A 27,180-nucleotide genomic window follows, 5' to 3' on the forward strand; every position below is an offset into this window, starting at 1 on the left:
GTTTGTACAGTGCCTGTTGGGTTTCTTGCAAAGAATTCAGTCCAGTAGAAGTTTGAGAGTAAAATATTTTTAGAGAACATATCAGTTAATATCCATAAAGAGAAAGGACTGTAAGATAGCATTCACCAACCCTCAAACACAGCTTGCTTCTGCCTGACCTGTCTTGAGATCCAGATTTTTCTACCTGCAACTTTTAGTCCCTGCCCTTTGAGCAAATTGTGGCTGTCATATTTCTAGATTTAAAACTGGAGGCATTTAGTGTTTCTAGACAAACCTTTGCCAAGATGTTATTCCATCCCCATTTCACTCAGTCTTACTTGTCTGCCATTTTCTTTAGTCTTTCTTCGTTGCTTTCCTTTTTCTTTTTTTCTAGATTTGCCAGATAGTTTTCTTTTTGTAGCGCCTCCCAAGTGATGATTTTTTGATCCAGTCCTGCTGTTAGATCTCTTTCTACATAAGAAACAAAAAAGACACTGTGTTAATTAAAGGATTGGCTGTTGAGGAGCTTATCAATGAAGAAGAAAGGAGGACTAAAACTTCATGAATCAGGTTTACCATACAATAAATCCCAATTATTATTGGTGCTTATCCTTTTAACTAATAAGCTGGTTTCCCTCTTCCGGCTTGAATTCAGGATCTGGGATGCCCCAGATGTTATATACCTAAATTGCTTCCTATTTGGTGGGATGACGCCACCTGGATGCATGCCAGGTCAAAGCTTCACTCACTTGGCCAATTTTTGGCATCGGAAGCTTCAAAAAAGTGATGTCTGAGCGAGGCTTCGACCCAGGATGCATCAGGGCAGTGGCATCCTGCCTAGATAGGCAGCAATTTAGGCATGATAACATCCAGGGGCATCCCGGATCCTGAATTCAAGCCAGAAGATGTAAGCCAGTTTATTTTTTACTGGGATAAGCTCCATTGTTACTCATTTATAGATCTTCAGTTCTAGGCCCTGATCTAGAGAGTCTTGAATATATCACAGAGCTTCCTCATGCATAAAACATTTTAAGTTGTTTATGATTTATGGAAACATCCTATCTTAGAATGGGATGCTTTATTCAAAGACTAATGGTACTTCAATATTTCCCATCATGTGAAAACCATTGCTTTCAGTGGAGAGTGTTCAAATGAGTGATAGTGAATCAAGCTGCATGTCTGAATAATACCCCATTTCTCATTATTTCTTTGCTTGTAGCTTACCCAAATGTTCTTTCTTGTATTCTGTCTTTTTAAAAAGCCTTCTAAGAAACAGTTTAATGTGGTCGATAATGATAAAGGGAGGAGCAAATGCAGGACGACCATGGTATTCAACAATCAAATTGTAACGCTGAAATTTCCAGAAGATGTCTGCATTTCCCTGAACAACCTGAAAAGTATAACTTAAAAGAAAAATGAGTCACATCAACATACTGTAGCTGTAATGCATTTTATTTTTTCCTTCAGATATATAAAGTACTTTATGGGGTTTTTTTCTTATTGAAGATTGAGAGAGAGCTAAAATAAAAATTCAAACAAGACCTAATGCATGAATGTGAATTTTTTACATTTTTATGAAAATAAAATTAATATGGCAACTGCCTATTTTATATCATGGCACACTTTCTTGAGCTGACAAGAAGGACAGATCTGGATATTGAGTTTGTTCAAAGCTGTTCAGCTAGATCGGCTAGATCCAGATTTTTAAGTGTATGCAACTCATTCCCTGTATGATTGCAGACCCATCTTTCATGAAAGAGCACTTCATTCAGCAGAAGACAGATTCTGAATCCAACTAAATATTAAGATACATCTTAGTGTCATGCCTCAAAATACCAAGATATTCATGATGCCATTTTTAAAGAGCACAAAGTTAGACAGCTTATCACACGCACATTTAACCCAACTGTACCCTAACAGGATGCAGCCAGGACACAGTATGCAGGTGGGAATTATTGCACATAATTTGCTGCTGATTCTATTGGCCAAGTACAGCCTGGCTGCATTCCAGCTTCAAGGCATACTTCGGCAGCCACTTTTCCAAGTTGGAAGTGTGCCTGGGACCCAGGATGCAGCCGAGCTGTACTCAGCCAGCAGAATCGGCGGCGCATTACATGTGATAATTCTCACCTGCATCCTGCGTCCCAGCTGCATCCTGTTAGGGTGCAGTCAGGTTAAATGTGTGTGCGATAATGTCCAGATGCATATTCATCAGCAAGAATCTCACAATTTTCTGCTTGCTTTTATATCATGACGTTAATGCAAATAAAAATATATTCCACTATATGCACTTTATACAGGTGGTTTTATTTCATAGCACAATTATTTATTTGCCTTTAAAGTAGTGTGTTTCCAAAACTGAAAGTGCCATCATTTAGCATTTGCAAGCTGGTAGCAGCTACTATAAGAATTTGTAAATTACAGTAGCTCAAATTTGCATCTTTCTTTTTGTTAGGAGCCGCTCAGTTTTGCAGTATGTTCAGACCTTACAAATTATTTCGTTTCCTTAGTAAAATGGTGCTCCTTATATCAGATAATAAGCCACTACTCAGATTTGGAGATCTGGGTCACTTAAGCACAATGCTTCCCCTCAAGATTCCATCAGAAGTATAATGTTACAAACCAGTAAGAGGTGAGCCTGCTGCCACTGGATGAACCATTTCCCTCACCAAACCTGAATAACTATGCTGCTGTGTCAGAATGTGGGAAGGACATATAGCCCTCCTGTATACATGGTCAGCCAGACTAATGCCTTGCTGGATACTTTTACTGAATAGTAGTGGGGGAAAATCCACTAGGACAAGTATGTAGGATAAAGGTATACCTTCAAAGCCGAAGTCCAGAATTGTGCATAAATCAAAATAGCATTTGCCATTTAACCACAGTAGGGCATAATGATAAATGAATAGCTTTTATCCAAAAGTTGCACTACTAAGTGTGCTGAACGTCTGCACATATGACCCAGTAGCACAAGTATTCAGCTTCCATATTAAGAATATGAACTTTATAAATTGAAAATGCTGTATTTAAATACAATCTGCAATGTATTATAAAGTCTGATAGTGCTGAGGGTTTTCTATTTTGGGTCCTAATAGACCCCAGGGGTCTTGAAACATAGTGGAAAGATCCTCCATGCATTCTAAAGGGTTTTGGGAGCCATTTTGATGGAAATAAAAAAATTTAAAAATACATGGATGCCCAGGGCCAGGGGGCTATATGTGGCCCTAGGTCACATTTTGTCCACCTCTGGTTTAAACTGGCTACAGTTGCAGCACTGCTGAAAAGGCTTGGTACACCTAAGTAGCAATGAAATTCATGATAATTAAGTGCACTTTTTGGTGTACTGAAGGCATTTATACCAATATATTTTAACTGGGATTAAGTATACTATGACCTTGTACTTCATATATTTTATCAGTGGTGGTTTTGTAGGAGGACCATTATAGTTTTTTGTTTGTTTTTAGCCTTTCCTTCTTTCCTTAGTACAGATGTAATACTTGCCTGAACATGGCAATCAAGAGATTCATAAGCAGCACATTTGTAACCAGTAGGAAAATGACCAAGAGAAGTATGACAAGCCAGTTAGCATAGACGTTAGGACATGCCCACACATTCTCCAACATGGTCTCTGCTGGGTTTGATGTGCAGTTTCCAAAGATCATGCGAGATGCTGTAATGAAATAAATGACAAGGCAATTTTCTAAAATGTTTAAGATTTTAGAAAGAACTGTTAACATGAGACTTTATCAAAGGACTCAGCTTAGTTGATTTAGCTCAAAACAGAACATCAGCATCACCAGTGAACAAGCCTAAAATCATCAGCTTCCAAAAAGGACAAATGTTCCTACTACTGTTGTAGAGAGAGATAACTTTACTTTGTGCTCATGCAACTGCTCCAGTAACATTGTAGTTGTTTCTTTTAGAGCAGAAACACCATTAGAGGCAGATTTAGTAATCCTTAGAATAGATAAAATGATATGTGTGTGTGCCAGCCTTCAAGTTGCTTCTCTACTTACAACAATCCAATGAATTTCATAGGGCTTTCTTAGGCAATGAATATTCAGAGGTGATTCTGCCAGTTCCTTCCTCTGATATATAGCCTACAGCACCTACTTTTCATTGGCAGTCGCCCATCTAAGTACTAACGATGGCAGACCCAGCTTAGTTTCCAAGATCAGATGAGACCTGGTGCCTTTAGGGTACACGCCATTGAATTTAGTGGCTTTGGTCTGACTAAGTGTGGATTCAAATAAAGTTTGTGTCCATGCTCTAAAAAAACTCACAAACTAATCTCTGCATATTAATCCTACCTGAGCAGCTGTGGAACTCACTAGCCTGGCCTAGCTTCCTTTGTTATTCTATCACAAGGCAAAGGCCTTCACATTCATACAGGCCTTCAGCATTTGTCTGCTGGAAATCTGATGGATAGGTATGATAACTTCTTTACTACTACTACTACCAGTATTACTGATGTAATGATTTGAGAGTTGGAGTATCACATTTATTTATTTATTCATATGTATTTATTTCATTTGTATACTGCCTTTTTCCCAGGAGGGACCCAAGGCAGCTCACAGATAAAAACATTTTTAAAATCTCAATCAAATTCAAAACAATTAAAATCATCTCCACACATTATAAAATCACATAAAAATATACAAAAATTAAAAGCATAACTAAAACCCACCATAAAGACCCCCCTTATATGAATTATATATCAAATGCCTGCTTAAATAAAAAAAAAAGTCAGCTTATAGACAAAAAGCAACCAGGGAGGGGCTAGCCACCAAGCTTCCAATGGAAGGGCTTTCCACAGGGTGGGAGCAGCCACCAAGAAGGTTCTCTCTCATGTCCTCACCAAGTGAACCTGTGATCTTGGCAGGACAAAGAAAGCCTTGTCCTGAAGCTCTAGCTGGTTCATATGGAGAGATATGGTCTTTCAAATAGTCTGGACCTAAGCCATATAAGGCTTTATCAGTCATAACCAGTTTGTGAAGCTGTTTCAACAAGGGAGTTATACGATCCCTGTAACTGGCCCCAGTCAGCATTTTAGCTGCAGCATTTTGCACCCACTGGAGTTTCCAAACAGCTTCCAAAGTCAGCCCCACATAGAGTGTGTTACAGTAGTCCAAAGAGGATGTAATCAAGGTATGTGTCACCATAGCCAAATCTGATGTCTCAAGAAATGGGTGCAGCTGGCGCACTAGTTTCAACTGTGCAAATGCACTTGTGGCCACTGCTGAAACCTGGGCATCCAAGTTCAGAGCTGACTCCAGGAGCACACTCAAGCTGAACCTGAGATTTCATGGAGAGTGTAACACCATCCAGCACAGACAAAGTCCCTGTTTCCTAATCTGCTTTATGTCTGACCAGGTCACCTCTGTCTTGTCTGGATTAAGACCAAGGCTCAAATCCCTCATAGAAACCCACTGGGTGACTTGAGTAAGTCATACTCTCTCAGCCTCAGAGAAAGGCAAGGGCAAACCCACTCTGAACACATTCTGCCAAGAAAACCCTGTAATAAGTTTGCCTTTGGGTTGCAATAAGTCAGAATGACTTGAAGGCACACAAGATTGTATGTACAGCGCTGTGTAAATTTACAGCGCTTTATAAATAAAGGATAATAATAATAATAATAATAATAATAATAATAATAACCACTGCTGCTGATGTTGATGCTATAGCTAATTTGTTTTAACTTGTATTTAATCCAGTTGTGTTTATTAATATTATAACTTGTTTGATTCTGATTTAAGAATTTAACATTGTGTTTTTCTGCCACTTATTTTTAATCATGTTGTGAAGTGCTTTTCAAGCGTCCAAAGGGGATGCAAAGAGACATTGGCCTCCTTTCTGGAATTACTTACTTACTTTATTGTGTTCAGTTCAGAGCCAGCCATATATGCAGTGAGTCAGCAAGGAGTTTAATGTAACTTCTAAGATTACAGTTATTGACACTTGGACCCTCTGCACAGTTTTGGAGAAAAGCCTTCCTGTGCCAGAACATGGCTTAGATGAATGTGGCTTGTTCTGGCCTAATGCTGCTGTGCTTCTGTATTTTTTATTTTTATTTTTACCTTTTTGTTACAAAATATACACATTCTAGAAATAATAATGAAAATATACCCAGTGGGATACAATTTTGCATGATTAAGATCTTAATTTTGGCATGTCTTTTACATTAAAGCATTTGCTTATAATAGCCTCCAGGCTTTCATTAGTGTAATAGGAAACATTGCTACAATCCACAAGCAGCAGGACATCACTAACCACTATATTTATTAAATATTAAATCTAAACAAGAGAAGGTAATAGATTAGTCTGCCCTCCCTGATAAACTATAACTCCACACACAAACACACACACAGATTTCATATTCTTTTTTTTTCAATCCTTAGTAGAAGTTAGTGTGTGATGTAAAAAGTGCAACTATTATTTTGCTGATTGCCTTGTAAACAATTAGGCTGCTCCCAGTATTGTTAGCCAGTGAATTAAATCATAGCAATGATTGGTGCAGAATTGGTGCAGACTGGAATTCAATCCCCAGCTCAGCCATGAAATCAACTGGGTGATCTTGGGCAAGTCACATGCTCTCAGCCTCAAGGAAAGACAATGGCAAACCTCTGAACAAATCGTGCCAAGAAAACCCTATGATAGTTTCATCTTAGGGTCATCATAAGTCAGAAATAATTTGAAGACATACGACAACAATTGATTGATGCAACTTATTTCTGGTGAATAAGTTTATTGGCTCATTTAAAACCCATTATTTTGGTCTTCCCAAGCTTGGAATGATTGTTGTCCCTCTGAAGTAAACAAAACAAACAACCCCGCCAACATTTCATGTATTTTCAAATGGCAGTTACAAAGGCAATAATAGTTCATGAAGTTTTTAACATAGATCTTATTTAAATAAAATGTATTGTGTATTCCAGACTTGCTTTCAGTTTTGCATTGTGTTGGCTTTCTGTATGGAAATTCAGCATTAAGGCTCTGAAGATCGTACCAGCAGTGCTATTTATTAACTTGTAGAGAGCTATCTTACAGCGATGAAGGAAACAAGAGCAAGGTATCAGCTGCCAGTGGAAATATATATTCTAGATAACAAATCTAGGCTGCATCCACATTGCAAAGATAATTCATTTTGACATCACTTTAACTGCCATGGCTCAATGCTATGGTTTGTGAGACATTTAGCCTTCTCTGTTAGAGAGCTCTGATGCCACAACAAACCAAAATTCCCAGAATTCCCATAGCATTGAGCCATGACAGTTAAAATGGTGTCAAACTGGATTATTTCTGCAGTGCAGATGCAGCCCTAGTCACTCAGAAACAACAGGGAAATAAATCTAGTATAGATTTCTCAGACACTTCTTGTCTTGGTATTCTTCGCGCCCGAATTACCAGACCCACCAGAAACAGTAGACTTGTTCTCTAAATCTCTTCAAGAGGTCCCCCCCCCCTCTATTCATAGGAAGTGGAGTTCCAAAAGAATATTTGAATCATTCAAAATTTAAATACTTCAAAGGTTCTTTTATGTTAGCTGATCTAAAAAATGACAGACTCCAATGTGAAGAGGAAAATGAATGGTCCTTATGCATTGTTGTTGTTGTTGTTGTTGTTGTTGCTGCTGCTGCTGCTGCTGCTGCTGCTGCTGCTGCTGTGGGCCTTCAAGTTGTCACCTATTCATGGTAACCCTAAGGTTTTCTGCAGCTGAATGTGTGACTTTCCCAAAGTTACCCAGTGAGTTTCCATAGCTGAGCAAGGCATTGAACCCCAGTTTCCAGAGTTGTCATCCAATACTCAAACCACTATGCCATGCTGGCTACTTCCATACTCCTTAGATTTTGATGAAGTACAAGCATCAGATCCCATATGATATTGGAAACTAAGCAACATCAGCTCTAAAGTGGCATCACTAGGGTTGATGTCACCTGTGCGGTAACTCATATTGTCATCCCCCATACACACTCAAACATTGACAACCTCCTATACCAACCCATACAGAATCCTTAGTAATTTTCTTTTTGTGCTAATGTTACTCATAAATCGTAATTCTGGTATATCACTGAATGTAATGGCAATAGTTGTGACATAAACAACTAGCAAAATCAAAATTATACCTTTGACATGCAATACCATATGTACAGCCTAAATGTATTTACACATACATAGTTTTATATAGTTAAAGTGAAAATTTGGTAAGATGTGATGTTTTCAAAGAAAAAATAAATAAAAATAAAACTTTTATTTTTAAAAAATTAAATGTCTTTTTAAAAATTAAAAATCTGTTTTTTTAAAATAAAGAAAAGAAAAGAAAACCCTGGAGGCTCTCCTTTCTCCTCCAACTGAGCCTTGTTCCACTCAAACCATCCCTTCATCATTTTAAAAGGATGCAGGTGAACACCACAGCCCCCTTCTGCCAAAATACATATTTGGGGGGCAGTGGTGTCACCCCCTGCCCTTAAGGTATCACCTGATTCAGTTCGCACTTTCCACACACCCTTAATGACACCCCTGCAGCTGTGGTTAGTATTTTGAAGGGAAACTGCCAATGAATACCAGGTACTGAAAACTATATTTCAGAGGCAGGAACTGACAAAACCACCTCTAAGTATTCCTTGCCAAAGAAAACTCTTTGCAATCATGGGGTCACCATAAGTCCATAGGTGACTTGAAAGTACACACACACACACACACACACACAGCCATTTCTCCTCACTCTGCCAAAGACAGTCCCCGGAAACATCAGTACCACAGTAAGAGTGAGCAAAGCACAACACTGGGAACAAATGTGCCTCCCCTGGGTGATTTTGCACAAACCCCACTTAATCAAGGGGTAGGGAAAGTGTGAAAAGCATAGAGAAGATGTCCCCTGTGGGTTATGCCTTTGTTCTTTTGTCTTATCATGCACCATCCATCAGACTATAGTGCTAATAGGTTAAGGAAACTCACAGTCTATTTCATCCAGTGGAATCTGTCCAAATATTTGAAGATAGGGACGGTAAAGAACCCTCCTGAAAATCCATTCAGCTCGACTGTCATCCGGATGGAGCAAGGCTTGTGTGGTTACCCCATAGGCGATGAGCCACACACTCAGGAAAAAAAGGAAGAAGAAAACATCTTTCATCTGTAAAAGAAATGCAGTACTGAGGTGTGAAATGAAAAGTACATTTTACATGATCAAAAAGGGATTTTTAAATGGTATTTTGTGCCTGAGGTTGCCTTCTCAGCAGGTATTCCTCAAAGACCATTTTCCACACTGACTTGCTGAAAGGGCACATTGATGCTACATATATCCCATAATGATACAGTGAAATGTTGATTAAATTGTAGGAAATATCTCAGAACTGGTTCCATGTCTGCTTAGCACATATAAGTATCTATTCATCCCCATCACCTGTTATTACTATCTATCTTTTTATGCTGGGTACTCTGTAACAACAACAACAACAACAATAAATTTATTTATATACCGCCTTTCCTATAGATCAAAGCGGTAAGACATGAGTGAAACAATACTTGAGAGCCAGTGTCATATACCATAGTAGGTAAACTGACACTTGGGAGATTCAGGTTCCGGCTCCCAGTGAGCCATGAAACTCACTGACTGACATTGGCCCAATCTCTCTCTCCTTCTGCCCTGGTGGCGCAGTGGTTAAATGCCTGTACTGCAGCCATTCACTCAAAACCACAAGGTTGCGAGTTCAAGACCAGCAAAAGGGCCCAAGCTCAACTCAGGCTTGCATCCTTCCGAGGTCGCTAAAATGAGTACCCAGACTGTTGGGGGCAAATTAGCTTACTTGCTGATTAGCTTACTTGCTGTTCACCGCTATGATCTTTGGAATAGCGGTATATAAATAAAATAAATTATTATTATTATTATTCTCCTGCACACATGACATTGCTGAAGTGGGAAATGGGGAGGCACAAGGCCATTTATGCTTCATTGAGCACAGTGGAGGAAAAGCAGGTTATAAATGTAACTAATATAAAAACAAATAAAAATCTTTCTGTCACAGCAGGGTTAAGATGGATGAGGCGAAAGGAAAGCATGGAGCTTCATGAAAGTGGAGACAGGGGTCGGGTGGGCCAGCTATTCTGGCCCTGCTAGTTTAGATCTTAGTGCAATAATAGCATCGTCATAAAGATTAATCCCCACTCTTCCCCTTTTTCATCACATGTTCTATTACTTGCCTCAGAGACCTGAGCAGAGTTTGGAAGCATCTTATTTTGTTTGTTTGTTTTATACAACACCAAGAATTACCCAACCAACTTCCTGGGGGATTCTGAGAGTTGTAGTGCAAAAAGGAATTTTTCCAAGCTTTAGACTTGACAATTTAAAGAAGGGAGACAGCCTTTCAAGAAGTACAGGTAGCTATATCACTTTGTCTTCATGGTTCTATGATGCTTCAGCATAGGTGAACGGAGGGCCCTATTCTCCCATATGAACCTACATATGTTTTAAGATCTTCTGGGAAAGCTACCACAATCACAGGTTGGCTGCTTCCAGGCTCTAGAACTCTCTTCTCGGAGAGGTACCCTCCTTACTATCTTTCTGGAAACAGATAAACTCTTTTTATTCTGGTATACCTTTGAGAATTTTGGGAGGGATCCAGAACAGACCCCATGGATACTGAGGGCCCACTGTATAAACAACAACGGAAAGCTTAGGCTTGAGAATTGGTGCCTGAGTTGGGAGTAGCAGGGCTTAGCCTTAGGTGAAGTGAAATAATGCAAAATGTGCTTTTGAAAATGTGCAGAGGGTTTTTGTTCACAACAACTAGTCCATGCACACCAACAGCTTCATGTGTTCAGGACCTCTAGGGAGAGAGAATATCCCTTCCTCAATAAGAACTATAGACAAGTTTAACTTTATGCAAGTTTTACAAAATCTAAGCAATTTCTGTCCCTCTCTCAGTACAAAGTATAGGTGAAATCTAGCTCCATGCAACTTTTGCAAGCCATATTCCTGTTGCTGCTCCTATCTATAGGGGAAAATGCAGCTTTTTTTAAAAAAAAAAAACTTGCATTACATTATTAACAGGAGAAGCTATTTTTCCAAAAGTTTTGTAAGTTTAGGTACTGTATTAAGGCCATGATCAAACAGGGGAGTTCCACTGGTGGAGCTGCTTCCAGCAGAGGTAGGGTTGCCATAAGTCTGGACCTCCAAACCGGGACAAATGTAGGACAAAATTTTCAAATGTAGGGCACATTTTTTAAAAATGGAGGGCATGCAAAAAAATTGATTTTTTTTTTAAATGTTACTATAAATGCATGTTTCTTAGGCATGATCAAAATGGAGGACATTTGGGCATTATTCCTAGACAGATGGCAGAAATGTACTTTTCCTTTCTGGCCACCCCCTCCCCCCATTCCAAACAGCACATTTGGGCATTGAACATGGCTTTACTTAACATGGCCTCTTGCATATTTCAGAGGCTTATTCGATAACCAAACTCTTTGGGTTTCACACTCAACATGCTATGCATACTGAATATGTCAAGGTGGTTTAACAAGAAGTGGGTTTGCCCTTGGATTCAACTGTACTTCTCAGAACTGTGTACTTGGTCAAGGGACTTTGGATTTTTTTCACTGCGCATGAGTTTGTAAAAATCAGAGCAACTTACATTGGTCGTGCCTCAGAAGCTGGCTCATTTCATCATCATCATCGCTATCCTCTTCCTCTTCCTCCTCCTCCTCTTCTTACTCCTCGTCCTTCCTCCCTCCTCCCTCCTTCCTCCCTCCCTCCCTCCTTCCTTCCTCCTTCCTCCCTCCACCTCCTCTGCCTCCCGGGCCGAAGCAGAGGAGGAGGTGGGCGGCTGCCTTGGCGCGCTCCCCCCCACCCACACACCAAGGCAGCAGGCAGGCAGCCACCCACCGCCTCCTCCACCTCGCACGCCTCTGCGCGACTGCGCTAGGCGCTTGGCTTGACCCCGGCAGGCAGAGGCAGAGGCAGAGGAGGAGGCAGAGGTGCCTGCCTGGCTTGGCGCGCTCCCCACCCGCCTGCGTGCCAAGGCAGCAGGCAGGCAGCCACCCACCTCCACCTCAGCCTCCTTCTCTGCCTCCGCCTCCCGGGCCCAAGACAAGTGCCCAGCGCGGTCGCATGGAGGCGCATGAGGCAGAGGAGGCAGTGGGTGGCTGCCTGCCTGCTGCCTAGGCGCGCGGGCGGGCGGGGAGCGCGCCAAGCCAGGCAGGCACCTCCGCCTCCTCCTCTGCCTCGCACGATTGTGAGCGACCGCGCTGGGCGCTTGGCTTGGCCCCGGCAGGCGAAGGCAGAGGAGGAGGCGGAGGTGCCTGCCTGGCTTGGCGCGCTCCCCGCCCGCCCGCGCGCCAAGGCAGCAGGCAGGCAGCCACCCACCGCCTCCTCCGCACTAGGCGCTTGCCTTGGGCCCAGGAGGCAGAGCCGGAGGAGGAGGAGGCGGTGGTTGAGGGCCCGCTGGCTGCATGAGCAGCTGCCCGTGGCCAGAAGAGAAGGAGGCAGAGGAGGAGGAGGAGGAGGTGGGTGGCTGTGGGCGGGGCAGTCCCGCCTTTGGCACAAAACTGGACCGGGACCGGGACCGGAGCACCAAAAGCGGGTTTGTCCGGCCTACTGGCGGGATATGGCATCCCTAAGCAGATGGAAAGGGAAAGGGCCATTCCCCCTCCTCATCTTAGAGCTTTTCTCTATACACTGTTGAAGGGTGCAAATCCCTGTGGAGCTATTTTATGGGTGGTGCCTCAGAGAACTGCAAAAAGTTCTGTCACACTGGCAACCAAATGCCAGCTTGATGTTGGATTTATGCCAAGAAGCTAGATCCAAACTTTGTAAATCATGCCTGTTTAAGCTCCATTGATTTCAGTGCATCTGTTGGCAGAAGACAAGTCTGGAACCAAACTAATTTGTTTCACTCTCTTCCTATACTTACCATTCTCTCCACAACAATGATCTTTGGCCCCAGTTGCTTATGAATGGCAAAAATATGAATCAGTCTGAGAGTGAACACCATAAAATCAATGGCAAGTATTGTGCGGCCATCTTGAAAGGTTGAATTAAACATTCTGCATGAAAATTGTTAAAAAGAAAAGAAAAGAAGAATGATATATTCTCAGGTGGTGCTGTATTATAATACTTTTGTTATAGGGCAATCAATACTGTATACTCTCGACTATAAATCAACTTCATGTATGAATCGATGGGAGCTTTTGGGGCCAAAATTATGAATTTTGATATGGCCCATAGATAAGTAAAACTTAGGGGCACATAACAAAGGATATAAAGGATGAAGCAAAGGGAGTAAATGCCAAAGAACATACAAAATTCCAACAGGCATAATTGTGTTTGTACTGAAGGCTTGATGGGTGAGAGAATAGAGGGTGGGTGAGGAGTCAATGCTTCCAGGACAGATTACGCTATTGCTTTAATCAGGGGGTGGTTCCATTTTAAATAAGAGTTAAAATGCAGTACTTATATTGACCCTTGGATAAATCGACTCAGGTTTTGGGATCAATTTTTTGACTAAAATTTCTAGACTTATGCATGAGTGTATACAGTATATATGTTCAAAATAGTTTGTGAGAGCCCAGAGTATCTACCATTGAGCTCACACATGCAACTTGGATTCCTGGTTTTTAAATCAGTAGACCAAACTTGGCTGTTCTGAATGCCTCTCAGAAATCTCAGCTGGCATGCTGTTAAAAATGTACAAAGTTGTAAACTACATCATATTTTTTCTATTCACACATATAATCGATGCACCATTGCTATAATTGCAAATGCCCCCTAAACCCCACCTTAAACACCAGACAGCCACACCAACTAAAGGAATTATGTGGGTTTTGTGAACAGGGCACTCACATTCAGTCCCCTTTGGCCAATGAGCACATTGGCCCGTTACAAACAGGCCTTTGCGGCACCCCCGTCACATGCTAGGGATTGGCCGAGGACCTAGCGTCCATACCAGCCTCACCCCTAGCACGTGACGGGGGCGTAATAATGGCGGCGCTCTATACACACGGGCACCGCCATTTTGACGTATCGGACGTCGCACCCCAGATGTGACACCGCGAGTGTGCAAATAGCGCCTCGCGGCGTCCCATCCAGGGCGCAAGAAGAAGCGCAATTTTGGCGCTTCTTCTTCGCTGCGTCCGGGAACCACGCGGTTTGGCTGCTGCAGTTCCCGGATGCAGCAACTGGCAACGGTAGCAGAGTGCCGCTTTTCGGCGGTCTGTAACCAGCCATTGTTATGAGCAGATACAACATAATGCTGCAAGTCTTTCAGTTGGTGTGGCTCCCTCACTTTTACAGTGGGGTTTAGAAGGTCAGACCAGGAGATAGGTCCAAACCTAACTTTGGCGAGTTCCAGACAGGGGTACCTCAAAATGACAGCGCCGCATACAGATGGGTGCCGCCATTTTGATGTCGCGGACGCACAGCGTCCGGACGTCATGCACCGGAAGTGGCGCTGCGAGTGCGCGCCTCATGCCACCTCTTACGGGGCGCAGGAAGAAGCGCCATTTTGGGGCTTCTTTTTGCTCCGCGAGGGAACCGCATGGTTTGGCTGCGGCAGCTCCATCGCGGAGCAACCGGCAGCGGTGCGAGACCGCCCATTTTGGGCGGTCTGTAACGCTCCTATGTTATCATAGTTACATCCCTCATGCAAGATCTTGGTCTAGTTTTTTAAAGTTTTTTTTATTGTACTGAATAATGATTATTCAAAAGAGGAATTTTATTTATGGATACTATTGCTTACTAGTATTTATGAACCTCGTCAAATCCTAGACACAGAGTCAGAAACTAAAATGAAAAAAAAATCCAGTAAATGTTCATTATAAGACAGGCATTGTATATATCCTGAACAACACACACTATATTTATCCTAGACATACTATCAGTCATCACAACTATCCTGTTATCTGGTTTGGACTGACTTGAGTTTTTTCCAGGGCCTCTGTTTCACATACTATATGAAAGACAAATTGTTTCTCACTATTTGTTTATTTTTAAATGCCAAACATGCTGCTGAAATGTTTATCTCCTTAGCTTTTACTGTAATCATTGATGTGTTACATTCCTGCTCTTCTTACAGTATTTTCAGAGCTTTTCTTGGTTATTATCTCGCTCCTAATTACTATGTCATCAGGTTAAAAAAAACTCTTGAAGTCACAAACCTGCACATGACTCCAATAATGAATAAAAAGATGGCCACCATGTCACACTTGTTCCAGTTGTCTTCTACATACAGTTTGAATTTCTTAATTAAATTGGTATCTTCACCAGTGAAAAAACTCTGCAAGTTAACAAAGGTTATTGTTATATTTTGTATGCCAATGCCCTATCATTAAGTCGTCATCCTCAGTCATGTGAGTTAGAAATCTAGGCCATTTCTTCCAGACTACTGCAAGGAAATGAGAGTTCTTGCCAAAAAAAAAATTGTCACTTATTAATGGTTGGTCTCTTTTGAGTCACTTCCAGAGCCAAATTGATTTTAGGTCCTATAAGTGGCTGTAGGAATCTAAGGCAATCATAATTCATCTCGCATGAAACTAGACAACTTGGCCATGCAGATCTCTTCAGTCTTTCCACAGGGTTACAATGTTCTTTTTAAAGGAACTGTATTCTGAAATTTATAATGAAATGTTAACTAATGTCTGCTTTCTCATTATCCACCAGAAAGTGAGAAGGCAGGATGGTCAAGGAACATGGTACAAACTGCAAGTACAGAATACAGTATTTGGAGATTTTGTTGTTGTTGTTGAAAGGTATCATGGATTTTTTTTTAAAATACCTTCTGGGTGTGATTCAAACATTGCTACTGATGCTGGGAACTGCTACTGAAGGCTCCATGATAACACAAACATAATCTGTTTGTTGTTAACAACAACAACAACAACACAAGTATTACAATAACAAATACAATAGCCAACAACAACAATTTACTCTGTGTTTCCCTGTGTTTACTCACAGAAATGTTGGTCAATTGTGTTTGGTTGAAATCTAATTTTTTCTTTGTGTAATTCTCACACATGAGAATGAGAAATTTCAATAGTTATTTCTTCTGCTAGACAAGATTACAAGAATATCTGTACATTTATCTGCACACTTTGCTTAGCCAATGCTGAGTTTCAAATCCAGCAGCAAGTGATATCAATGACACTGTGAGCATGCCTCCAGTATGTACTATGTGCAGTTTCAATTGGCTTTATGTCTGCTCTCACAAATGTGCACACACATTCTAGGACCTGTGTGTGTGTGTGTGTGTGTGTGTGTGTGTGTGTGTGTGTGTGTGATAAAAATGTCAAATAACCATTAGCTTGTAAAGCCCAGTTTAAGTGTTAAAATTCATCTTCCAGGAAGTGAGGTTCACAGATCCTTTTTGGGTGGTCTACCAGTGTTTTTATTGTGCTTCTTTTTTGTTCTGGGTGATGTTTGGATGTTCTAGTGTAGTTATCTGTCTGTGTTGGTTTTCTGTACACCGTGTGGTCCAATCGTTGGTTTGGTTTGCGGATGACCAGGACATTCAAGAATAGTAATGTTCCTTCTTTTTTCATTTTCCATAGTGAATTGGATGCTCGGGTGGAAGTTGTTCAGATGGTTAAAAACATAGTCAGATCTTCATCTCCATGGCTCCAAATGGAGAAAGTGCCATCCACATATGAGAAGCATGCTATGGGATTTTTTGGTGCTGTTTCCAGGGCTTGCTTTTCAAAGTATTCCATGTAAATGATTGCTATCATGGGCTTAGTGGGCCTTCCATGGCTACCCCATCTCTCTGCTCATAGAATCCATTGTCCCACTGGAGGTACCTTGTGGTAAGGCAATGTTCAACCAGGGCTGTGATGTCTTCCAGAAACATTTGTTGCATCAGTGTCAGATTATTGAGATATCCCTTCTCAACAAGGCTGAGAAAATGTATAAATAGGCTTTCTATTTCTATGTGTCAAAGACTATCTTTTCTCTAGACCACTCCTTATCAAAATAATTAGACTTTTAAAAATGGGGTGTCTAGAAGATGCTTTCTTGCTGAAAAAAAGCCAATGGGGATAGTTGCATATGTGCCACACCACAGAATCCCTATAAAAAAGGACAGTGTAATAGTGTCTCATTTTTTGTATGGATCCATTTTTAATATACTACAGCAAATGCCTGACAAGGTACATTGGTGAGAACACATCAAAAAGCCAATTAAAACTGCACTTAGTACATACTGGGAGCATGCCCACTGTGCCAGTGATGCCACTGGCTGCTGGATTTAAAACTCAGCATTGGCTATGTAGAGAATTTTTCTGCACCAGTGTCAGGCTGATGTCAACTGGCCTGCCTAAACCATGTAGCACTTTGTTTGATAGCATGGTTATGTGAACTGTCCATTACCATACTGATTGTGGCTTAAGGCTCCTGTGGTGCTGCAGCCGTACATTGTGAAGGAGCACAAATACATTTACAAGGAAAGATGAATGAAAAGTTGTGAAGTTATAAAACTTTCATATTGTCAGATGTCCACAGGGTTTTTTCCTCCTTTCCTAAACCTGTTAATTACTTTTAAAGGCCAGATTACATATTACATTATTTCTGGTCTTAAATGCATGGTTTTATTCCCTCTAAATTGCTGGCACCAGGTATTGATTAGGAATTTGGCATGGCAGAGAGAGGAGCTTTTATCCTTTCATTCCTGCTGTGGTCTAGCACATATATACCAAACCATCTCTGCAATTTTCACTGTGAAAAAAGTATCCCTGCAAGTCTTTCAGTTTCAGCAGAGTAATGGAGAGTTGCCTAGTAGCTTACTGACCTGTCGGATTTCTTCTAAGACCAGTGTAAAAACCCAGAAGTACAGCACAATCTCTTGGATGGATGGACCTTTAGGTGGGGGTGGCTTGAAATCCACTAAAAGGACACAGGCAAACAGAAAGAGAAAGGCAAAATACATGATAACATTCCCCATGAATACTGTGACAGGTGCAGTCCAGAATTTTCTCCATCTAGTAAATACAAATGTGGCACATGCTACATTTTCAGAAGCAACTTGTATTTCTGACTTGGCCACTTCCCTGCAAAAAAGGAAAAAGAAAATACAGTAAGGAATATATTTCCCAACCATACTCTACGAAGTCTAGAAAGTAATGTTATGGCTTAACTGTAATATACATAGCTCTTAAAAATAACTTGTTACAAATAACTAGGATTTGTAATACTGTTGGGCGTTCCATGTCCAGATTCTGCATCCATGGATTCAACAATCCACAACATGAATATATATAATATTAAATTCCCAGAAGCAAACTTTGATTTTGCCATTTTACGTAGGGGACGCTACTTTACTATGCCATATATATAAAGGGACTTGAGTATCCACAGATTTTGGCATCCATAGAGGCAGGCGGATGGAACCAAACTCCAGAACATACCAAGGGTTTACTATACACTCCTTTCCCCAATAAGTAACTAACTAAATAAACTAACTTCCTTGTTGTTGAAACCAACATGAAGGAAATGATATACACCATGCCTAATGTTAGTATAGGCCTCTGACTGTGCTGGGAGCATATTTAAGGACCAAGAAGACCTAATTAACCCATAACATGCTCCCAAGTGTTTCTTTTGCTTTTACTAGTCACAGCTCCATTATTGGTGGAATAAGGGCTGCAGTGTTTTCAGTATTGACCATGGCTGCATCCACACTGCAGAAATAATCCAAGTTGACACCACTTTAACTGCCATGGCTCAAGGCATAGAATCTTGAGGTTTGTTGTGGCACCAGGGCTCTCTGACAGAGAAAGCTAATTGTCTCACAAAACTACAAAAACATAAATAATAGAGTCACACAAACGGATTTAAATACTGTCTATTTTTCCCCATGTGCTCCATTATATCATAAACTCAAAGAGATTTATGAACGTGCAGACTACCTTAACAATGTAACATTTGTACAACTGAGGAAAGCATTTACAGAACTAAGATTGAATATGATGGACACAGCATATAGAGTTGGGAGGCACAGAGGCATCCCAATAAAGGAGTGCACATGCATATATGGATGCCCGGAATTAGAGGACCTTGTCCACTACATATTGTTTTGTCCACTATATAGTAAACCTAGGGAGCGATTCGTGATACCTTTAATTGAAACTAGCCCTTGTCAGAGTCCACAAGAAGTGGGGTTTTTTTAACCTCCTAGCAGATTTGGACATACAGTGCACCCTTGGTTTACCCGGGGGATCCTGTCCTGACACACACACACCCTGTGTAAACTGAATAGCGCGTAAGCTCAGGTCCCATTTGATTGAATGGGGCTTGTGCTCACAGCACAGGAGAGTGAGCGTGCCATGGGCATGCACACCATTCATTCTCCCATCACGCGGCTTCCGCATAAGCTGGAAGCTGCATATGGGGCGCCTGCCTATAGCGCAGGCGCACTGTATATGTGACCTGGAGAGTAGCTTTGCATGCTCTAGCAGCCAAAAAAATTAGGAAGAAATACATAGCAAAAATAGCTATAAGTTGTAAATGTGATGATTATATTTAACAATTTTATACTAGCTATATATAGTTATCTTAATTTTTTCCAAAAGTTCAGTTTTATAAATCATAAATTGCTGTATAACCACTAATGGTGCAAATATGATATGTATGTATTTTGTTGTTTTTGTGATATTGTTTTATGCAAAGGCCATTGGCCAAAAGCAATAAAATTTGACTGACTGAATGAATGAATGATGTCGTGTAATGCGGACAGTCCGTGCACATTTGGCCCGCCTTTGCAGTGGGCTGTGCAGACAGCAGGGTTTCAATTTGCTTTTAGAAAACCCAGGAGCAATTTTTTTTCCTGCTCGTCTGCTATGACCCTGCATCTTCTTCCTCTCCCAACACCTACATTTGTGCAAGCCAACTTGTAGATACAGATACAAATAAACCGGAGAATACTGTGGAGGAAGTTTCATTTTCTCCCACAACAGGAAAAATATATATATACTATAACCATTCAGCTCTACATACAAAGACAAAATAATTGAGTATATACATTTATAGCAGACATCCACTATAATCCATTTTTTCAGTGGTAAAAACCAGAATTTGATATACACCACTCTTTGGTTCTGGAGCTGCAGTCTGTTTCATCCTCCTTGAGTAAAACCTAATATCAAGTGTTTTATAACCAAATTGCAATAACTATTATGTCACCATAGTTTGATGCAGGTGTTTTCCAGTTGCTCAAATAAGGTCTTCTTTCTAAAATAGTTGTGACTGGCTATCATGGATCCTATTCCCCATTTTAAGAAATGAAAATGACATAATACAATTAAAAATATCCAAATTAACAAGCAAACTGTGGTAACTATAATCTCCTTGTCCATGGCAGGGGAGTGGTGGGCCACAGAGTAAGGAACATAAGAGTGTGATTGCTGGTTCATGCCTTGATTTCACTAGGAAACTGCTCAAGTGAGAATAGATGGCTGTACCTCTTAAATTTCAATGGAACTGGGTGCAACAGTTCTGTTGTACTTCCATACTGGGCATTTCCCAGCAAAAGCACCATTGATGGTATTAGTGGTAATTCTGCACGAATATTAAAAGACCATTAAAGAACTCCTGGCTAACTACCTTTTGGATCTTGTCTTTTCCCATTGTTGTTTATGTGATGGGAAAAGTGTGTGCCTTTGTTGTTGTTGTTGTTCTGTGCCTTCAAGTTGTTTATGACTTATGGCAACCCTAAGGCAAACCTATCATAAGGTTTTCTATGGCTGAAATTATATGAATCATGCAAGGTTACCCAGCAGGTTTCCATAATTGAGCAGGAAATCAAACCCTGACAATCCCTCAAGAAACCCCTCAAGAAATGACTTCTTTGTTTATTCTGTTTTAAAGCTTCCAAATTATATTAACCTGTGGTCTTACCTCTCCACTTCCTTGGGAAAAAGCAATGTCCTTTCAGTATCTGGACTATCAGGGTCTTTAAATGATTCTGGATGCTGCACTGATTGATGTTCATCACTGCAAAGAAAGGGGTTGATTGAAAGATATTGGAAATGAGTTTTCTTTCACTGCTGAGGTGAGATTGAGATTTTGTTCAAAAAATATTGAGGTCTGATTTATATAGACAAGTACAGGTATTGAAAGCCATCTTCAGACATTCTTTGAACATGATGATGGTTGGAGCAGGATTGGATGTCTCATAACATGAATAGGTTGCTGTGTTGAACTTAGCCAACCATAGGTAGTTTTCTTCCCCATAAACTAGGAAAACTTCAAATTGTTGTGCTGGGCTACAACAATTTAAAAATTAAATCAAAGGATCCTGGACAGATAGAAGCAGAACTAGGAGCTAGGCTGACTGAACAGCTCCTTGGACTCCACCTTTCTAGCCCACAACTCTTAAGTGCTTCTTTTACATGTTATCTTAAAATGGTTTCAGATTACAGAATCTGTTGCTATGGATATTTTGTCTTTTAAAAATATTTTTTCTTCTAACTTATCCCCTCCCCTATGTCTCTTTACACAAAAGGACACCGTGGTTCATACCTGAATGATATCAAGTTAGTGTAGATCAGGAGTGGGCACCCAAATCCACAGATTAATTTCAAGATCGGAGTGGATGTTGACATATCACCCCACCAAATTTTTGTCAAAAAAGCCTGAAATTCAGAGGTGGAGGAGGAGAAGACAAGAGTGGCATAATATAAAACAAAGAAGGAATACAAAGAAATTAGATCAGGTACTATGGAAATATATACTAGAGGAGACATGAAGATTTAAAAGCAGCAAGATTTGAAAATGGAGTTGAGACATTCAAATGTCTAATATTGACATATACTCTTAAAAGAATATCCACAAATTTAATGTTAATGAGGTTTCCTTGAAAAGAAGGACACTGTTGAATTTTACTCACCTGCACACCATCATGTGCAAAGAAAGACTTAGTATCTGCTTCCGTAGCCAAGTGGAGACAAGTAGTTTTGCTCCAGTACCGGTTTTTCCTTACCAGCAGAACAAAAGCTCGGTCTTCATTGTTGTGGTAGCATTCACTGAATAGTTCTGCCAAGGAGTAAACAAGAGAGCAGATGCAGGAAAACAGAATGATATATAGAGTGAGAATGTTTAGGCAGTTTAAGTAGAATTGTTTAACCAGACAAAATGAGAGCATCAATTTGTGTTTTTCCGTGCTTATATATTTTTTCTGTTCTACTTTAAATGCTTTAGTTATAAAGACACAGTGGTACATTAGAGGCCTGGTGCTATTAGTTACTTTATAGCTTTCCCTCCAAGATTCCAATTCTCATATTCTTGATTATGGCCAAAAATTAAATATGACTTCTAATACTCAAAAAATATGAGATCTATTTACGTGAATTATTTTGTACTATAAAATTGTATGTATTAACTGAGTCATAAAATCAGTTATATGTGGCAGAATAGTTGTAAGCAGATAGAGAAAGAAAACTAAATAATTATCAGAGAAAGGCAGCCACAGGCCTCTACTGTAAATATTACTTATTGTATATATACTTACCACTAGACCTTCAGTGCTTTCTTCCTCCTACTCCCTTCCAGCCCACTCTCCCTCTGTTGTGTACGAAAGGCCAACAATGTTGGTACCATGTTATCGTGTACCATAGGCCTTGGTTGAGGGATGCCTTCTTCAACCAAGGCCAGTAGAAGAAAATTTCCCTCTCAATATAATTACAATATAATTTATTTATATTCCGCCTTTTCCCAGAGGAATCAAGAGTCTCTCTTATATTTAGGCACAGAGTCCCTTCTCATACTGGCTAAACATGCAGACTGCAACAAGTAATTTTTGTTGTGGACAGTTACACCAGGAGGTGCCACCATAACTCATATCAGTGACAAACCTGGAGCTGTCTCCCTCCTGCATTTCTTCAGGGCATATGATGTATGTTGCATATAAATCTGTTGCTGTTCCCTGCCTTGATCCATGCCGGGAGGTTGGGTTGTTGTTGTTGTTGTTGTTGTTGTTATTATTATTATTAAATATCCTTTCTACAACAATGCTCTGAAAGCTCTTACTGCTTAGGGAAGAAAGGTCTGCAGAATAAATGTGTTTTAATTTTGCTCTCTAGCGTAGCGTAATCCACACAATTATTACCACTGGGAACTGAATGGAAAGAAAAGTTGGCAGCAACAATAGCAACACCAACAGTTATCTTTGCTAGTGATTAATTTCAGACTAGTGCTAGTTTGAAACTGGGCTGTCTTTTTAAAATGTAACTTTCACACACTCCTGTGTTTCTTTCTTTGTCTCAAAGAGGAAGTTCTCAAAGCATTTACGTCCCAGCCTGAACAATTGCAGGAAACAATAACACACATCTTGTATGTGGGCTGTCTTTTTTTCGTGAGGGGCTGAAAGAATGCAGAGGAAGGAGCAGCGACTGGAGCAGAGGTAAAAGAGAATAGATGAACAGCTGTGGCATCTCATGTATCACAAGCTGGAAGAGTCTTTTTTAAAAATAAACACGCCAAGCACTTTTTCTGTAACATACACACAAGCACAATTGGGAAGGGTCTCAGCACAGTGGCAGAGGCTGTGCTTTGCATGCAGAAAATGCAATCCCACACAGTTCCAATTACTTGACCATCTAGCAAAGCAGTAGTAAGCAACAGCTTTCATGTCAGAGAAGCACTGAATCCACTCCAGGCTTTAGTCAGAACTTTAAAGGAATTATCTCAGGTTAAAGAACCTGAGTTCCAGCCACTGCCCATCAAATTAGATAATGCTTGGGTTATAGTGGAATCTGGTGTCTCTTGTCTCAGTGGGACAGTTACTCCACTCCAGGTTTTAGACTAAATTTTAAAGTAACTATCCAAGGTGCTGTAACCTAGCCTCCCAAATAGGTTTAGTGTCTTAATTGTTCCTGAGGATCTTGTAGCACGTTTGAGACTAAGTAAGAAACTGGTAGCATGAGACTTTCGGAGACTTGAGTCTACTTTCTCAGTTGCATCTGATGAAGTATATTCAAGTATACAAAAGCTCGTGCTGTATTTCAGTTAGTCTTAAAGGTGCTACAAGATCCCTTTGCTTACTGATTTTTGCATACTGATTTAATGATTTTGCATACTGACTAACACAGCTATGTCTCTAAATTGTATTATTCCTTTAAAGTTCTAATTAAGCTTAGAGTGGATTCACTGTCTTTCTCACATGAAAGCTGTTGGTCACTACTGTTTGGTTAGATGGTCAAATGGTTGTACTTATACATAATATAAGGAAGTTTATGGAAAGCATGCATAGTTTATATAAGGCAAGTTTAAGATGGAAGTATTTTACTCTGGGGATTCCATTTATTCCAAAGGTTATCCTGTGTATAACCTAGATCTCAAATGTCTTTTCTTGGTTTGCCCAGGCAGACTTTAACTGTTTCACATGGCGTAGGCTTACCCACAGCCAGCTGCTCATATTTTGCTTCTTTCATTTTGCGGACTACTTCAGCATCTGTCTCCAGGTGAGACATCTCTCGAACAATTTTACAGGCAGCCAGGGCTGCAGCTACGCCCTCCTGACCCTGGAGAAGAAAAACATATACAACCACTCAGCTAATGTTATCTGATTCTTAAGAAGAAATTAACTACACACAATCACACATACTATACTTATATCTGTAGCTATCTCTTCTTCTTTTTTTTACCCGACCTGTTTATTTTACAGTTACCAAATTCAATGTCCACATGTGCAAATTCAGTGGCCAACCCTTTACTGAGTTGTAAGCAACAATGCAATCATCTGGAGGCACTCTTGATCTGTTGCAGAAAAAGCAACACCTGAAACAAACTCTAGCTCAGTGGTTTTTAAACTTGGGGGAGGGGGTTCCTTTTGAGAATCTGATGAAAGCTATGAACCTTCCTACTCAGAAAATGCACTTAACATTTGAATAACAGGCAAGAAATCCAAGGGGGAAATGTTTTTCACTCCTTGTTCATTGATCCCCTGATGCCTGTTCATTTTTTTTAACACTGCGGTAGAAGGTTTTGTGGAGTAGTGTCTCCTGAAAAGAATCAGCTTGCCAAAGTATCATATTAAGGAGCATCAAAACATGTCTTAAATGAAATGAAAACTCTTAGAGTCATTCTGATTTAATATATTGAACCTCAGTGCTATATATTCTTCCATACAGTCCTGCTTGTCTTTAAGATCTCTGGGAATATCCCTTCTTTCAGTTCTACCACCCCAGAGGTAATTCAGTGAGAATACAAAGGCAGGCTTTTTTGGTGGCTGCTCCCAGCATCTGGGACTCCTTCCCCTACCATCAAAAAAAATTAGGCTGTCCCTGTTTCTGATGACCTTTCACCAGAAGGCAAAGCTTCTTTTTATACATGCAGGTCTTTGGCAATTAACTAACTGCTGAGGAAATGACATTTTATCAGACAGCTGCTTTATTTTCTTTATTGGTTTGTTTTAAACCTTGCATTTACATTGATGTCCTAAATATTTATTATTTGTGGTTTGATTTGTTTTCGATGTTATTCAGATATAAAGTGGGTTGACATGAGCCCAATTTTGTGGAGAGAGGCAAGATATAAATCTAATAAAATGACACGACAGCCTTGAAATCACTGGTTGAATGTGTCCAAGGCACAGCATTTTACCATGTGAACAAACAGCATAAAGACTGCATAGCTTTGTTTTACCAACATATAAGGCTAAACCAACCATAGGAGTTTATCACATGGTGGGCTAATTGGTAAAATCCCATGCAGAAATTGGATTTTAAAATCCAGGTGTTGTTTGTCAGATGTGTTGGCGTGAAAGAAATAACACGAAAATAATCTGAACAGAAAGCTCCTTTGTACTTTTGGAATTTAGCCAAAGTAAAAAAGGAGCTGGTTTTGACAACTTTGCATTCAGGTTATTTTCACGTTATTTCTCTTTCATGCAAACACTGTCTGAAAAAATCCCTCAAATGCTGTTTTTTTCAACATTCTGTTTGGGTTAACCCTGAATGTCGTCTAAAAAACAACCCGCAAATCTGGATTGTTTGCTTGTAATATCTTGTAATGTCTACATTGGCCAGAAGACTCCATGTGTGGATTGAAAATGCTTTTCTTCTTTGTCTTTCACATTAACAACTTTCGGACATTTATAGAGATGCAGCACAGTCATGCTTATGTCTCCATTGAACTTGGCCCCACTGAATTCAGTGTGTTCTAGTTTTGGAGAAAAGGGGCAGATTATAAATAAAGTGAATTAATGCAAGATAAATGTGTAGAAAACTGCAGGCTAAATTACTGTACTTGTGTATGCATATATATGTGCCTTCAGATGGCCTATTGACTTATGGTAACCCTATTTCATAAGGTTTCATGGGAATTTTGTAGGGTTTTCTTAGGAAAGGAATACTCACAGGTGGTTCTGCCAGTTCCTTCTTCTGAAATATATCCTACACCACCTGGTTTTCATTTGTGATCTCTCAAGTACTAACAAGAGATTATCCTGATTAGTTTCCAAGCTCAGACAGGATCTAGTGCCTTTAAGGTATTTAGGTCCTCAGTGATTTAAACTTCACATGCCAAACACCTTAAATACTAACGTCACATGGATGTTAAAACTGGCTCCAGCCTCCTGGGCTAGAACTGGGATGTGGGATAGAGACGAGGAGTACTGCATGCTAAATCTCTGCCTAATCGCCACCCGCCATCAGCCCGGTTCCTAGCCATGCTCTGCCAGCACTTTTTAGAAGCTGAATAGCTTCCAGCTTCTAAAAAGTCCTGGTGGAAGGCAGCTGTGACCTGGCCTAGGCCCAGGCTGATGGCGGGTGGTGCTTAGGTGGCAATGTAGCATGCAATAATCTCCACCTCCATCCTGTGTCCTGGCTTTAAAACTGTTTGGAGCCGGTATTAAAGTCCTTGTGATAAGCTCCTAACTTTCCTTTCCTTCTGTGTGATGCTAAAAGCAAATTTATCTATTCGTATTTAGGAATTTTAAAATAAATCATGTACTGCACCAAAATGTCTGGACTGTCCAGCTGCCGCTTTGTTCCATTATCCCATTTCAGTTTATGTGATATGTCAGTTTGGTTCTTTAGGTTGCCTCAGGATCTTGCTTTAAGACAATTCTTTAAGGTGCACTGAGTTGGTTGGCTGTTGTTATTTCTGGACTGTAGAAAGTTGATTATTTATTTGTTTGTTTATTTATTTATTAGAATGGGTGAGAATGGGTGGCCCTGCAGATGCTGTTGGACACCCCTCACCTCTGACTTTGCCTACCAAGG

At 40.4% G+C, this 27,180-nt stretch overlaps 1 protein-coding gene across 1 annotated transcript in view; it reads right to left on the reverse strand.

The window, feature by feature from the left end:
* The window catches only part of TRPM5 (transient receptor potential cation channel subfamily M member 5), a 66,075-nt gene that overhangs the window by 5,024 nt on the left and 33,871 nt on the right, over window positions 1-27,180 (reverse strand). The window contains exons 13-23 of the mRNA XM_089523096.1: window positions 24,354-24,477; window positions 21,846-21,991; window positions 21,479-21,591; window positions 20,855-20,950; window positions 17,751-18,009; window positions 15,130-15,248; window positions 12,888-13,020; window positions 8,935-9,109; window positions 3,481-3,649; window positions 1,204-1,382; window positions 318-450 (exon numbers count right to left, since the gene is read on the reverse strand). Of these exons, the coding sequence (XP_089379222.1) occupies window positions 318-450; window positions 1,204-1,382; window positions 3,481-3,649; window positions 8,935-9,109; window positions 12,888-13,020; window positions 15,130-15,248; window positions 17,751-18,009; window positions 20,855-20,950; window positions 21,479-21,591; window positions 21,846-21,991; window positions 24,354-24,477 (1,646 nt within the window). The remainder of the gene's footprint in view (window positions 1-317; window positions 451-1,203; window positions 1,383-3,480; window positions 3,650-8,934; window positions 9,110-12,887; window positions 13,021-15,129; window positions 15,249-17,750; window positions 18,010-20,854; window positions 20,951-21,478; window positions 21,592-21,845; window positions 21,992-24,353; window positions 24,478-27,180) is intronic.

Source organism: Sceloporus occidentalis, unplaced genomic scaffold (genome assembly GCF_023333645.1).
Source record: "Sceloporus occidentalis isolate IW3139 unplaced genomic scaffold, rSceOcc1.0.p SCAF_4, whole genome shotgun sequence".
Taxonomy (NCBI): domain Eukaryota; kingdom Metazoa; phylum Chordata; class Lepidosauria; order Squamata; family Phrynosomatidae; genus Sceloporus; species Sceloporus occidentalis.